This window comes from Thamnophis elegans, chromosome 13 (genome assembly GCF_009769535.1).
Source record: "Thamnophis elegans isolate rThaEle1 chromosome 13, rThaEle1.pri, whole genome shotgun sequence".
NCBI classification, from domain to species: domain Eukaryota; kingdom Metazoa; phylum Chordata; class Lepidosauria; order Squamata; family Colubridae; genus Thamnophis; species Thamnophis elegans.
The window spans coordinates 24,439,869-24,456,369 of NC_045553.1; the positions used below are offsets into that span (position 1 = coordinate 24,439,869).

General features: G+C 41.2%; 1 protein-coding gene across 1 annotated transcript in view; it reads right to left on the bottom strand.

The window, feature by feature from the left end:
* Positions 1-274: 274 nt before the first annotated feature.
* Positions 275-16,501, bottom strand: part of ZMAT4 (zinc finger matrin-type 4) — a 221,447-nt gene continuing 205,220 nt past the window's right edge. Inside the window, exon 6 of the mRNA XM_032229465.1 lies at positions 275-389. Coding sequence (XP_032085356.1) covers positions 275-389 — 115 coding nt within the window. The remainder of the gene's footprint in view (positions 390-16,501) is intronic.

The following is a 16,501-nucleotide window of genomic DNA, read 5'->3' on the forward strand; positions in this document are numbered from 1 at the left end:
TTGAACAAGGGGTTGGGTTAGAAGACCTCCAAGTTTCCTTCCAACTCTGTTATTCTATTATTCTTTGCATCAGTCTTCATGCAAAAAGAAATTATAGTCCGGTGTATAAAAAAAGCTACTGCAAACCAGAAATAAAAATTAAAATAAAATAAGCAAGAAAATGGTAAGCGAACACCTATCTAACCTTGATGAATATAAATCAGTAGATTATATCCCAGAGTTATGAAGGAGCTGGCAGATGTTATCTCAGAACCATTGTACCAAATCTACAAAATCATGGAGCATAGGAGAAGTACCTGAGAATTGGAAAAAGAGTGATGTGGTTCCCATCTTCAAGAAATGGGGAAATAACCAGATCAATCAGTTTAACTTCAATACCTGGGTTGATCCTGGAAAAGATAATCAAAAAACAGATCTGCAAACAACTAGGAGCAAATAAAGTTATAACTAATAGCCAGCATGAGTTTGTTAAAAACAGATCATGCCAAACCAATCATATTCCATTTTTTGATAAAGTCACTAAATTAGTAGAGCAACAAAATGCTGTGGACATACTGTAGTATACTTAGTTTTCAATAAGGCATTTGACAAAGTAGACCCCAATCTATTTCTTGGTAAGCTAGAAAAATGTGGAATGGACATTTGGCATACTTTCTTTAATGATACTATTCCAATATTTCTTTCATATTGGTGTAACTCTTGTCCTGCAGTGAGTTTTCCTGTGGTGAGTTGGCCACAGGGAATTAGGCGCAACAAGTTAGCCGTGGCAAGTTGTCCCATTCAAAGCTGGGTGACCTTGGGCAAATTCTTCTCTCTCAGCTATAGGAAAAAGAAGACAATTTGCAAAGAAAGACCACTTGCAACATCTTGCCAAGAAAACTGCAAGAAAACCTGTCCAAACAATTGCCAGAAATCAAAGCTAACTGATTTCATGGCTGGATTTGATGGCTGGATTTGATAGCCTAAAATTCTGTGATTCTAGAAAATAATTTTGTGTCCCTCCCTGTCACTTTCTTCTTTTTCCCCGCTCCCCAGAATTCCCTTCTCCACTTGCAAAAGCCAAGAGAGGCCTCTGGGCATGCAAGATTTCTCTGCTGGGTGTTGCAAATATTGGAGGACACTGCCGAGTGCAGAAGAGGCAAAATGAAGCAGAACTAAACAACCCTGACACTTCTACTCCCTCTTTGAGGCAGGGAGGGTCCGTGTTTTTGCAAAACAACATCATTTGGATGCTAAGCTCAAACATCACTGAAGGAAAGTACTTTGTACAGCCCTAATGATATCATCTGCAGCTGAATTTTAATAAAATGCAACTGCATTTCATTGTTGTCACTTACATCTTTTATGATCCTTTCCCTGGATGAACCCACAGAGCTTCCTAAACCAGGGGTCAGCAATCTGCAGCTCTCGAGCCACATGTGGCTTTTTCATCCCTCTGCTGCGGCTCCCTATCACCGGTCGGCTCCACAATTGATTGGGCTTTTGGTTAGGACAGGAAGAGGAAAAAGGACACCGCGCTAGGAGGAGACTCTATAGTGGGGGAACTGGACTTCCAAGTCAGCTCCACAATGAATGGGAGGCTTACGGTTAGGACCTTTGTGGCTCTTTGAGTGCTTAAGGTTGCCGACCCGTTTTAGATGATATGCTTTCCAAAATTGCAGTTGACTAGTATAACTTAAACGTTTCTTTGTAAACAGAAATGGAGTGGAATTCCCAACACCTGCCTTTGATTTTCCATTGACAGCATTGCAACCTCATTAAGATGCAAATGAAATCTTCAGACAATTGATTAAAAATCTATTAGGGAAAAGCTTTGGGTAAAAATCAACACGGTCCTTATGAAAGTTGATTAGGGTGCAGCTGCCTTTGAAGGCAATTGAGTACGTTGCAACAACCTACACAAAGACCCCCTGGAAACAGGGGGCTCATCTATCATTCTTCAGCTAAACTTGGCAAGCCCATAAATTCCTTCAAAGAATATCAAATTAGCTCTCTAGTGCAGAACTGCTTCTTACAGGATTGTGGTCTGATCCTTCAATGGAAGAACGGTTATGATCGGTGAAATATCCTTTGATGTTTAGAATAATGTTCTATCATAAATTGAATCCAACCCAGAGTTCAGATGAAACTGCAAACCATTCTAAAAATTATAATTTAATACATGGATTGGCATTCCATCCAAAATTTGGGTTTACCTATGCATGGCAACCATATTTACATTTTATGTGATACCTAAATCAAAATAGATACTTAATACTATCAGCTGGATTTATTAAAGCTTTTAATGTCATTCAGTGATTTATATTGTGGTAACCATGGTCCCTGTTATTCATTCTTAATTCTAATAGTGATTCTTCATTTAGTAATGGGATATACAAAGTGCTTATTTATTTACAACTAATTACTGATACATTAAAAAGCTGTTACTGTTATTATTATTTTGTCATTTAAAGACCCTTAATCCCTTGCTGGGTGGAGTTGGGGCAACTGAATGGAGCTGAGTGTTTACTGGCCAGATGCCCTTCCTGTTGCCTATGTGGAGTTATATTCGGCAGATATATTCTCATTGTGCCCAGAGAGAGAAATATCTGCCTCTATCTAGGATCGAACTCACGGCCTCCTGATTGTGAGACAAGAGCTCCACTTCTAGGCCACTGCACCACTCATTAGAAAGCTGCATCCATAATATTTTAAATTCATGCTTTATTCACCTGTATTCTACTTTTTTTCATGCTCTCGTTATAGTTGTTTAAATAATCTCATTAAACTCTGTATCTGGAATGTTGTAGGGCCGGGGTCTCAAATTCACATTGTCACAGCGTTGTCACTTGATGTATCGGGACTTTTACCTCCTTCACTAAGCTGATTCGGGATGGAGCCAGCACATGATACATCTGGGCTGTGGGCTGTGAGTTTGACACCTCTGTTGTAAGGTCTCCTGCTTGAGCAGGGGGTTGGACTAGAGGAGCTCCAAAGTCTCTTCTGTTATTCTGTAGTCTAATAAAAGGGTGAAATCCAAATAGCATAGTCATTTGTACTACAGGTCATTTACACTACAGGTAGTTCTTATGTTACAATTACAAATGAGCTCAAAATTTCTTTCACTAAGCAAGCAAGTTGTTAAGTGAGTTTTGTCCCATTTCACAATCTTTCTTGCCACAGCTGTTAAAGGAATGACTGCAATGGTTAAGTTACTAACATTGTTGTTAAGCGAATCTGTATTCCTGATTAATTTTGCTTATCCAAATTAATCATCACAAGACCCTGGGACACTGCAAGCCATCATCAAAATTCAATATTCCAAAGTTTTCTGAGCCCTTCATCTTACTACTTTCTTAAATCAAAACCTTTCGCTGGCTTTTTGCTGTTTATTTCAAAGTCTTTTAAGTTCTTAGATTTGTAATTTTTTTTTTCTTTTGCAAGGAGCTGAAGATAATCTCAGCTCTGTGGAAGACTTTAGACTTGTCATTCGAAAGGTCTCTAATAGCTTTAAGATGGATAATAGGCCATTTTTATCTGACAAGACAGAGAAAGTACAAAGAGTGGAACTACAAGTGACAGGGCAAAAGAATGATTTGGAAAAGGTCATTTTATTGGCTATATAAAAGAAGCTGGCTAAAGTTTTAGAAATTAGAAGGGAAATACAAATGATGCATTGGCTCAGTGGCTAAGACACTGAGGTTGACAATCAGAAAGGTCGACAGTTTGGCAGTTCGAATCCCTAGTGCTGGGTAATAGAGTGAGCTCCCATTACTTGTCTGAGCTTCTGCCAACCTAGTAGATCAAAAGCATGTAAAAATGCAAGTAGAAAAATAGGAACCACTTTTGGTGGGAAGGTAACAGCATTCCTTGCGTCTTCAGCATTTAGTCATGCCGGCCACATGACCACGGAGACATCTTTGGACAGCGCTGGCTCTTCAGCTCTGAAACGGAGATGAGCACCGCCCCCTAGAGTTGGGAATGACTAGCATATATGCACAAGGAGAACCTTTACCTTTACAAATGATAAACCAAGAGAAAATTCTTTCCTTTTTTCTATTCTAGTTTCTTTCCCTTAGTTTGGATTCTTTTTATACCATTGTAATCAAAATATTTAATAGAAATGATATTTTAAAAAGTAATGCCATAGTTTCATATTTGCTGGTTAATGACCCAATTAAAAAGACTTTATTAGCTTTAATTGAGGCTGAGTTTATGATAGTGTGGGGTCTGTGTTGAATACATCCATTTAAAATATAATCTGATTATTGCTCTTTAGATGCGTGTGGAACTTTTCATCGAGTCCTATTCCCAAAACCAAATTATAGTCTAATTTCATTTTCATTGCGATATGTGCTCATATGCACATTGAGTCATACGACCTAAAATGTATTTGAGCTTGGCATATTGCTTTGCATTACTAACCAGAATAGTTGTGCATAACTAAAATATGGGAAAATTTTGAGATTAACCCTAACCAAACTTAAAGTGTCATGCAAACGGAGCCTCTAAATTTTGCTGAATCCAGAATATTGGATTCACATATAATCCGTGATACAGATTTCTTATCCACATAAATTTATCTAGCCCAGGTTTGAGATAGCTGTTCTGTGTTGTGTCTCTTCAAGTATCAAGTGCCAAGAGAAATCAGGACATTCAGGCAATTCAAATGAGTATATAGATTTATTGCAAGATTAAGGTCTCTACAAGAATCTGGACTACTAATGACCAAAGCAAATTGGTGGTAGATAAGAATCAATTGCTTTCGATTGATTGGATTGGAGAGCTTTTAGGAGAGTTGGTTTAATGTCAGCATTCCAAGTAATGCACCCATAGAAAGCAGAACTCCAAGGCAGGGAGATTTCTCAAAGGACAATTTTATTGAATACATCATATTGGCACAACTGGTCAAAACTGACTCTGAAATTTCCTGTGGTTTTCACCTAATTAAAAGAGAATATTTCCCTCCTTCCTCAAGTCATCACTCACATGGTCCAATTGAGGTTGCTTGGTTACTTCGCTTGGCAGCCCTGAAGCCTCAAAGATGGCCCCAGTAAGGTTTCCTTTGAGGTTGACACTTAAGCTCTCTATAAGAATCTGAACTACTATGGCCCAAGGAAATTGGTAGTAGATAAGGATCAATGGATTTCAAGGCAGGCTGGACTTAGATCTCTTGGGGTTGTGAAGGGACTTATGACTGATAACACACTTGACCCCACCCTTGGGCTCAGCCTGGTTATCTTCCACATCAGGTCTCTGCCTGAACATGTATGAATTGACACAAAATAATGCATAGGTGTCTACAACGAGACACGGTGGCAGCAATAGATAAGATACTGAACTTGTCGATCAGAAAGGTCGGCAGTTCGGCAGTTCGAATCCCCAGTGCCGCCTAACAGAGTGAGCTCCTGTTACTTGTCCCAGCTTCTGCCAACCTAGCAGTTCGAAAGGATGTAAAAATGCAAGTAGAAAAATAGGAACCACCTTTGGTGGGAAGGTATCAGCGTTCCGTGCCCCTTCGGCATTTAGTCATGCTGGCCACATGACCATGGAGACATCTTCGAACAGCGCTGTCTCTTCGGTTTTGAAACCGAGATAAGCACTACCTAGATTTGGGAATGACTAGCACATATATGTTAGGGGAACTTTTACCTTTTTGCAATGGGACCAGGGTTGTTTGCAACATGAGGCCATAATTGAAATGACTAGAATTATATGCTTATAGCAATAGCACTTAGACTTATGTACCTTTTCATAGTGCTCTACAGCCCTCTCTAAGTGGTTTACAAAGTCAGCCTATTGCCCCCAACAATCTGGGTCCTCATTTTACCCACCTCGGTAAGTCAACCGTGAGCCTGGTGAGTTTTGAACTGCCAAACTGCAGGCAGTCGGCAGTCAGCTGAAGTAGCCTGCGTACTGCACTCTAACCACTGTGCCTCTGTGGCTCATTATTGATGTCATGATGCAAGGAGTGACATCCAAATATAGTATTGTCATTCTGATGTGCTTACAGCTTGTTATGGATGCTGATGTCTTTACTGTTTCCGACTGGCCTTCTGAATTATTTCCGTTCTTTTCTTCATGAAACATTCAACTTGCATCTTAGAGTTTTCTCCTCTTTCCATGGCTTCAGGCTGTCCCTGGATAGTCTGCTCACTGCTGATCTTCAGCTGCAAGATTTAATTCCACTTTTCCTTCAAACCAGCTCCCCAATGACTGATGACATAATCTTTGGCCGCAGCTGTTTAACTGACCCTTAGCGGGGACATTGCCTTAATCTCCTTTCGGAGTCCATCACTCATAGGGCTTTCAGGAATATTTTCTCACTGGCTGACAGTGAAAACATCTCAAATGTCTGCACTCAAGATGGTGTTCAGCTAGTCAACATGCCTCCTGGGTTCATCTTTCTCTGTTGATTGACATTTATTTATTTATTTATTTATTTATTTATACATACATACATACATACATACATACATACATACATACATTTTTTGGAACTGTTCATCTTCCTCAAAAGAGGAATATTATTACTATAATATAATAGGGTCGTGGTGGCTCAATGGCAAAGATGCTGAGCTTGTTGATCAGAAAGGTTGGCGGTTTGGCGGTTCGAATCCCTAGTGCTGCATAACAGAGTGAGCTCCCGTTACTTGTCCCAGCTTGTGCCAACCTAGCAGTCTGAAAGCGTGTAAAACATGCAAGGAGAAAAATAGGTACCACCTTTGGTGGGAAGGTAGCAGCGCTCCATGCACCTTCGGAGTTGAGTCCTGCCAGCCACATGACCATGGAGAGATCTTCGGACAGCGCTGGCTCTTCAGCTTAGAAATGGAGATGAGCACTGCCCCCTAGAGTCAGGAACAACTAGCACATATGTGCGAGGGGAATCTTTACCTTTACAAATTCTGGAAGTTGAAGTCCAGAACCTCCGGAGGGTGACAGATTCTGGAAGGTTAATGCAGAATGCAATGCCTTTTATGATAAAATACGTCTCCTTCACTCAAGTTCTCCTTTTATTCACCTATCCTGGCTTATGTCACACCAGGTTGTCAAAAGGTTATCTCAGTTCCTTTTCTTAAGGAAACAGAGAGTTCCAGAAATAATTTCTGAAAGAACTATGAGCTGCTAGAACATTTGAGAGGGACAGGCCAGCGGATTATTCTGTGATCACCAGAAAGGAGATCAGGCTGGATTTTTTTCCATTTATCATTGCATTTCATGGAGAGTGCTTTTTAAAGGTCAGGAGTTGCTAATTAAGTAGATTCAGCAGGAAGCTGACAAAGACAAACGACTGAAAATAGTCACTAAAGAGAAATTAATCATTGGAGAGTGGAAACTTCATAAAGGGGCACAGTGTGGAATTATTTTCATTGACTATGATCACCTACTTCTTCTTTTTTTTTTGCTAATGACGATAAGAAGGGTTATTGTTTTAAGTTAGCTGCCATCAAGCCAGGCACAACCTGGGGGGACTATTTAGTTACACACATTTTGACTTATCTTCAGACTCCAATAACAACTCACAGCTCTTCAAAAACATTTCAACGATCACTTGTATCCAGTGGTGGGATTCAAATAATTTAACAACCAGTTCTCTGCCCTAATGACGAGCTGGGTAGGCGTGGCTCGGTGGTCATGTGACTGAGTGGGCATGGCCAACTCAACATCACTCAGGTCGATAGGCGCTTCGGCTTAGCTGTTACAATGGAATAAGGGTTAACTGGAGAGGCCATTTCTGTAAGCAGGGCAATAAAGATTAGGCTAGACTTGACTAGACACACTTTTGTTGGCAGAATGATGTCTCTGCTTTTTAGTCTGCTGTCTAGATTTGCCACCGCTTTCCTCCCCAGGAGCAAGCCTCTTTTAATTTCTTGGCTGCAGTCCCCCTCCACGGTGATCTTGAAAACCAGTACATAACTAGCAGATGAAGTCCATCTTCAATCCAAATATCGTTTAAATTGATGGGAACATTTGTTCATCCAGGACTCTTGCGTTATTCCATATAAACGGTATATAGGACTCAAAGTTGGCAAAGATTAACTAGATGGGAGTTCTGACACAGGGTGAATAATACAGGTAATTTTGAATGGAGAATGTAATGAACCCAGGCGGAAAAATGTAAGAATGCTTAGGGACTACATGGACATAATTTCCCAATCGAGTTTAAAGCTTTAGGACGTTTTGTGGTCTTCCAACTGAGAAATATGCATGCTTCCTTCTGCTTGTCTTTTCCCCCCAAGATCAGCCAAGGAAATAAAAGACAGGTCATCAATAGCTGTGACAGCAAGATTAGAGTGCACCTTTGCAGGCCAGCTGTTTGAAAGAACAGTTAAAGCAGAAGATTTTTCTTAATAGATTTTCAGTCATCTCCCTGGCCATTAGAGTAAGCAGGAGACTTAACATAGGCAGAAAGATAAACCAACATGTTTTAATTCAAATAAAAATAAGCCAATTTTTAAATTTAAGACTCATTAGTGTGAAGTTTACAAAAGATGACCTAATTAATTACGAGCCTCGAGGCAAAGTTCAAAAGAAATCCATTCATTTATTAGGATCAACATTTTGGCATGTTCTTCTGCGGAGCTGAAACTGACTGCCGCTTAATCGCATTTGAACTTTACCCCTGTATCCCCTCTCTTCTATCTGTGTCATAAATCACATCCACCAACAAGGTGCTGCAGCAGGCTATGAACATGCACATTTCACACACCAGCTGTAGGAATATGAGACCTGACTCTGGCCAAAGGTATGTATGGAATTCTCCTCCCTTTTCCTATGTCAACGATAGTAGTCATGGAAACTCTTTACAAGTTGACAATTAGTTTTAAAAAGAAAACAAGCTAAGGATAGGTATTATGTTTGTGTGCAATCTCAACTTTTAATGCTTTTCAGCCTATTATAATAGTCTCAAGAAGAGGTTATATGCTGGTGGGGTTTGAACCAGTGGTGGGTTGCAGGCAGTACACCCTGGTACGCGTGTACCAGTGCCTGCCAGAAGCAGCAGCCACTGTACCGGAACGGTGCTTTGGAGACCCTGTCTGCCCACCCTTGTTCCTTACCTGTATTTGAAGGAAATGGGCCATCTGTGCATGCATGCACAGCGTATGGTGCCTGCGCGACGCTCCACCAAGCAGATGGAGTGTCACAGGGGGGTGGGTGCGCATGCGTGTGCAGTGCATGTACCCATGGTGCACGCCCGGTTCCCGTTGCAGCATACCAGTTGCAACGGGAGCCAAAACCCACTACTGGTTTGAACCCTTTGAATCTTTGAGTCCTTCAGTGTTTCTTGTGCTACTTGACAATAGATGACCCAGGGGAGAAATCAAATACATGCAAATCACAGGAAGTTCAGAATCTATCTTGTCAAGTTCTTGGCAAAATGCTTTCAATGAGAAAATGCAAGAGTGCCTATTTTATCACTTACGCAGGCTGACTTTTTTTTTGAAAATTGATTTTCTATTAAATACATTTCTTAGTGCTTTATAAACATCGCATTGTCTGGGTATTTAATTTGCTTAACAATACAAATGGCAAATTATTCCCCAGTCCCTTCTTTCCAACCATTGGTAAGTTAAATTTCATGTCTGCTAGTATTCTACACTCTCTTTCTGTGTAATTTTTAATGTCTATCTATCCATTTCTGCACAATCTAGTAGCTTCTTAACGATGTCTTCATCTCGTGGCATACCTTCATTTTTCATCTATTGTGCGAAAATAATCCTTGCTGCTGTTAACACATGCAATATTAAATGCATACTTTTCTTACCAAGTTTTGCTGATATTATCTATATACAGTATATATAAATGGCTTTGTGTGTGTGTGTGTGTGTGTGTGTGTGTGTGTGTTCCAGCATAACTCTGGAATGCCTCGAGCAATTTCAACCAAACTTAATACAGATGACTTACTCTCTGGAAAAAAATACTGTGGCAGTAAAACACACACCCTCAGGGTGTGTGTTCTGTTAAGATACAGCCAGTTGTGCCTTAAAATGGATTCTACTGTACTGCCATAAAATGGCTTTTACTGTACAGCACAGTGGAATTGCCATGATAATGGCTTCACAGAACTCTGCAAGGGAAATCCCTCTGGTAAGGGGGGGGGGATCCAACATTAGAAATTGCATTTGGTTTGGACATCCCCCCCTCCCAAATAAATACCCAGGCAACACTGGGTTATCAGTAAATAAAAACAACTTATGGAGGTTGACTTTGATGGATGGAACCCCAGGAATAATACAGGTTTGAAAAGTTTATCTTCTCACAATCCAATTGGACTCTTGGAATGTGTGTTTAACCTGGTTTCTTCTTTCCAATGAAATCCTCCTACGTCACCAGGCTGGGTAATGTTTCTTGCCCCATGTCAGCCAGGCCTTTAGAGTAGAGGGATCAAAAAGACCTGGACACAACAGCACCATGAAAGTTCAGCCACTTTTAAAAGGTGGAGAACTACAAAAGTGTCCCTTTTCAATGGTGGGATTCAGCTAGGGAGAACTGGTTGTTGGAAGAAATTTCCTTTTGTTTTTCTCCACTTTACAGGGCTAATTCTGTAAGGAAAGCAGGAAGGAAACATTCTGGTGTTGTTTCTAGCCTCATCTTTATTGCCCTGCTTACAGAAACTGCCTCTCCGCTTAAACCTTATTACATTGTCACAGCTAAGGTGAAGCACCCATGGACCTGAGTGATGTTGAGTTGGTCATGCCCACATGGTCACATGACCACTGAGCCATGCCTACCCAGCTGGTCATTAGGGCAGAGAACCTGTTGTTAAATTAATTGAATCCCACCACTGGCCCTTTGTGCGACAGCACGCAGGCGCCACTGTTTTTTCCTTGGTAAAAAGGGGTCATTCAGCTCTTGGCCTCACTAGGGTAGAATAAATTCAGTTCTTTCTTTAAATATTTATGTTATTTCTTTTTCAAAGCCAAAGGCTCTTTAAAAGACTTTAAAAATCAACAGGAACTACCCCCCTTGGTCTGGTTTCTCTTCTACTAGAGGGGAAGATCTGAGTGTTTTGTGCTTTGTAAAGTTAGAGACTAAACAAATAAATAAATAAAATAACAGATTCTCCTTCAGGAACTGCTAATTATTTATTTATTGCTTTATTTGTTGCAATGTTGGAGCTACCTGACTTCAAATCGATTCTAGTCAGCTTACAATATATGGAAAACAAGATAAAAATACATTGGAAAAATGTATGGGGAAACTCCTTCAGATGAAAATATAATAAAAAAATATTGGAGTGTGCAGAAATGTATTGGTTAACATTAAAGATAAAGGATAAAGGAGAGACACAGAATATTTTTTAACTTGGGATTTGTTTTTACCAATGGTTAGATAATAAAAGTAGAAATTAGAAGTTGGAAGAATATTATTATATAGAAGTAAAGAATCTTATTACTATTATTATGTATATGTAAAATGACCCAGACAATACGCTGTTTACCAAATAGTTATATATGTTAAAGAAAAATGTATACATTAAAAAAGTGTATTACAAGAGATAAAATACATACACATACACATACACATACACATACACATACACATACACATACACATACACATACACATACACATACACATACACATACACATACACATACACATACACATACACATACACATACACATACACACATACATACATATATATATTAGTGGTGGGATTCAAATAATTTAACAACCGGTTCTCTGCCCTAATGACCATCTGGGTAGGTGGGGCTCGGTGGTCATGTGACTGGGTGGGTGTGGCCAACTCAAGGTCACTCAGGTCGATGGGCGCTTCGCCTTTGCTGTTACAATGTAATAAGGGCTAACAGGAGAGGCAGTTTTTTTAAATAAAGATTAGGATAGAAACAACACTAGAATGTTTCCTTCCTTACAGGATTAGCCCTGTAAAGTGGAAATAAACAAAAGGAGATTTCTTCTAACAATCGGTTCTCTGAACTGCTTGGAAAGTTACCAACCGGTTCTCCCGAATAGGTGCGAACTGGCTGAATCCCACCACATACACACATACATACATACATACATACATACATACATACATACATACATACATACATACATACATAGACAGACAGATGTAGATGTAGATGTAGATGTAGATGTAGATATAGATATAGATATAGATATAGATATAGATATAGATATAGATATAGATATAGATATAGATATAGATATAGATATAGATATAGATATAGATATAGATATAGATACACAGTATATAAAGTGTGTGTGTGGGGGGTGAGTGTGTGTGTGTGTGTGTTCCAGCATAACTCTGGAGCGCCTCGAGCAATTTCAACCAAACTTGGTACGCAGATGACTTACTCTCTGGAAACAAATACTGTGGGGGTAAGACACCCCTAACATCCCTCTGGAATGTGCCTTAAAATGGATTCTACTGTACTGCCATAAAATGGCTTTTACTGTACAGCACAGTGGAGTTGCCATGGTAACGGCTTCACAGTACTCCACAAGGGGGCTCCCTCTGGTAAGGGGGAAAATCCAACATTAGAAATTATGTTTGGTCTGGACATTTCCCCCCTATAAATAAATACATGGGCAACGCCGGGTTATTGGCTAGTTGGGTAAATAAAAATACAATAGAGTAAATTAACAAAGACAGGATAACCTGGATAGCAATATCAAAAAGATATGCAACTTATGTCAAGTACTTGAGCCAAGGTGGCGCAGTGGTTAAATGCAGCACTGCAGGCTACTGCTAGATCAGCAGGTCAGCGGTTCAAATCTCACCGGCTCAGGGTTGACTCAGCCTTCCATCCTTCCGAGGTGGGTAAAATGAGGACCCAGATTGTTGGGGGCAATATGCTGACTCTCTGTAAACCGCTTAGAGAGGCCTGAAAGGCCTATGAAGCGGTATATAAGTCTACTGCTATTGCTATTGCTATTGCTATTGCTATTGCTATTGCTACTTTCACCAAGGGCTTCCATCCACTCTACCCCAAAGACTGGAAGAAGATATAATGTTCTCCCCCAGAACTTGAAGAGTCCTAGCATCATGTAGCAACCCTCAGGTCTGAATCCACATCTTTACTTGGATGAGACAGACACCCATCTCCTCAATCCTCTCTTTGATCCCAACTCTACGACCTCTGACTGGGATATCCCCAGGGTATGGTGTCCAGATGCCAGCTGTGATGATACAATTGAAGCTTGCTGTGGCCCGCCAGTGGTGGAGCTGGCAGCAGAGTCGGACAGTGAGGAGGTTGGGGAGGAGCATAGGCCAGTCCTGGAGCCTGGGGAAGGCTCAGACGAGGGCTCTGCATCAGAGGCAGAGACAGGGCTGAGGCTATCTGGCAGTGATCAGGTGCCTATGGAGCTAGACAGCAGTGAGGCAGAGGAATAGCTGGAGCCTGTTCCCAGTGTGCGCATGCACAGAGCTGCCAGAAGAAAAATAAAGCTCAGAAATCAGGGTTGACTTGGGAATAAAGCCACAGATGGAAGGTGATTGGCGCCTCCCATATGAAATAAAAGAGGAGCAAAAGGGGAGTGGGCTTTTGCAGCAAACAATTTGTTTTTTCATTCATTTCAGGAGTGTGAAGATCTGTCCGTGAATTTCAGAGACTTTGTGCCCAGTCTTTCCTCACACAGCACCTCATTTGCAAAATATTTACATGGCAGCTTTCCAAGCTAGATAAGGTCTGTGGTCATAAATATTCCTTTGAAAGATTGTTAACTAGGACTTTGCTGAATGGGAAGGAGAGGAATTCATATTTGTTTAATAAAAGGGGTTTTGTCGGGACCAGGACTCTGCCTCGTGCTTTTTGGGGAAACCAAGCTTAGAAAAAAAGCTCTTTTGAAGCGGACACACATAAAAACACAGGAGATATGATGAAAACCATCAAGGACACCATCTTGAGCCCAGATTTCTAAGCCTCTGTGTCTGCTTGGCCCACGTGAGGCTGAGCTGGTTTCATTCTGGAAGGGATTTTATGTCAGGGAGGCAACACGATGCACAATATCAAGGCAAAGAGGCCCTACACCTGGTGTGACATCTGGCATCCTTTTCAGTGCTCCGCTTTGCTTCACTCCTAGGAGCCATGCTGCTTTACAAAATTGGCTTTGGACAGATACTTCCTAAAATGTTCTTCCAAGACCTCCATCAAAGATCTCTGCACAGCCTCAACACCTCAGATTTGATCCGGTGATTAAAGTAAAACCAACCTTCCCCCTGAGGACGGAGGCAATGTTCTTTCCTAAAGAGCTGGGCGGGAATGGGGAGACAAAGTGCCATTCATCAGATGTACAGTAGCCTCAACCTGAATTGATTTATTGTCAAAAGAGGGGAGGGGGAGATTGGCAGAGGGACAAAAAATTCTCAAGGCCACCGGAACAGAGGTGGCAATAAGGGGAAGAGAAAGGAAGAGGGGAGACAGTTGGTTCTCGTTGTTTCGTTTCGTTTTACACCATTGAATGGAAGCATATACTGTAAACCTATAGCATATGTGTAGTTAGAGTGCAGTACTGCAGGCTATGTCTGCTTATCACCGGCTGCCAGCAGTTTGGCAGATTGAATCTCACCAGGCTCAAGGTTGACTCAGCCTTCCATCCTTCTGAGGTGGGTCAAATGAGGACCCAGATTGTTGGGGGCAAGAGGCTGATTCTGTAAACCACTTAGAGAGGGCTGTGAAGCACTGTGAAGTCTAAGTGCTATTGCTAGTTTCCTTCCTCCCTCTCTCTCTCCCTCCCTCTCTCCCTCCCTTCCATAGTGCACAGTGGTTAGAATGCAGCATTGCAGGCTAGCTCTGCCCACAGCCAGCAGTTTGATCCTGACCAGCTCAAGGTTGACTCAGCCTTCCATCCTTACGAGGTGGGTAAAACGAGGACCCAGATTGTTGTGGACAAGAGGCTGACATTTTATACCACTCAGAAAGGGCAATAAAGCATTGTGGGGTGGAATATAAGTCCAAGTGCTATTGCTATGTACTAAAGAAGGAAGGAAGAAAGAAAGAGGAAGGAAAGGAAGGAAGGAAGGAAAGAAGGAAGGAAGGAAGGAAGGAAGGAAGGAAGGAAGGAAGGAAGGAAGGAAGATGGACTGTGGTGACACAGTGGTTAGAATGCAGTGTTACAGGCATAACTGCTCACTGCCAGGAGTTCGATCCTGACCAGCTCAAGGTTGACTCAGCCTTCCGTCCTTCTGAGGTGGGTAAAACGAGGGCCCAGATTGTTGGGGGCAAGAGGCTGACTCTGTAAACCGCTTAGAGAGGGCTGTAAAAGCACTATGAAGCGGTAGATAAGTCTAAGTACTATTGCTATCTCGAGATTTTAAAGGTGATGCCATTTTAAGAGCACTAATATGGAATAAATGTTAAGAATTCATCCACTGATAGTTTATTTTGTGTCTTTGGAAACTCTGTGCTAATGTAAGTACTCCTTGACTTACAACAGTTTGTTTAGTGACTGTTTGAAGTTACAATGACACTGAAAAGGTGGCTTGTGACCATTTTTCACACTCATTACCATTGTCATGTAATCAAAATCCAGACACTTGGCAACTGGCTCACATTTACAACTGTTGTGGTATCCCAGGCTCATGTGATCCCCTTTTGTGACCTTCTGACAAGCAAAGTCAATGGGGGAAGGCAGATTCACTTAACAACCGTGTTACAAACTGAGCACCTGCAGGGATTCACTCAAGAACTGTGGCAGGAAAGGTCATACAATGAAGCAAAACTCACTTAACAAATGTCTCACTTAGCAACAGACATGTTGGGCTCAATTGTGGCCATAAGTCGAGGATTTCTTGTCCATCATAAGAATGAAATACAAAATCCAAGGATCCAGAAAGGGGGAATATAGTTATGAATATGGGCGACCAATGTATTCAACTATTACATTAAATTATTTCTCAGCCTTTGTCTAAGATCAACTGCACTTTGTCTGTGCGTGTATGTGTTTGTGTGTGTGTGTCCATGTGTATCTCTGGGTGGACACTTTATGACTAAAATATTACATAAATCAGATTTCCATCCTTCCCACTTGAAGCTCAACTTTCTCAGTTTGCTATATGCCGATGACGTGGCTGTTACTTTATAGCAATAGCACTAGCACTTAAGACTTATATACTGCTTTATAGTGCTTTACAGCCCTCTCTAAGCAGTTTACAGTCAGCATATTGTCCCCCAACAGTCTGGGTCCTCATTTTACCCACCTCGGAAAGTTGGAAGGCTGAGTCAACCTTGAGCCGATGAGATTCGAACTGCCGAACTGCAGCAAGCAGTCAGCTGAAGTAGCCTGCAGTGCTGCAATCTAACCACTGAGCCACCTTGGCTCTTATGCCTCCCAACTGGCTTTAAGTTGAGTGTACTGTCAGTTGCTGCACTTTTGGGCTTCTTTTTAGCATGTCTCCATATACTGTTGCAGCTGACAAAATCTGGCAAACATCGAGGCTTCCATTCAAGTAGAGAAAGAGCCTCTGATAAGGTTGGGCAGTGTGTTTTCTCTTTCTCCTTCCAAAAATTTAAGCAATTCTGCTTGATTCCAACAGTGTCTCACATTC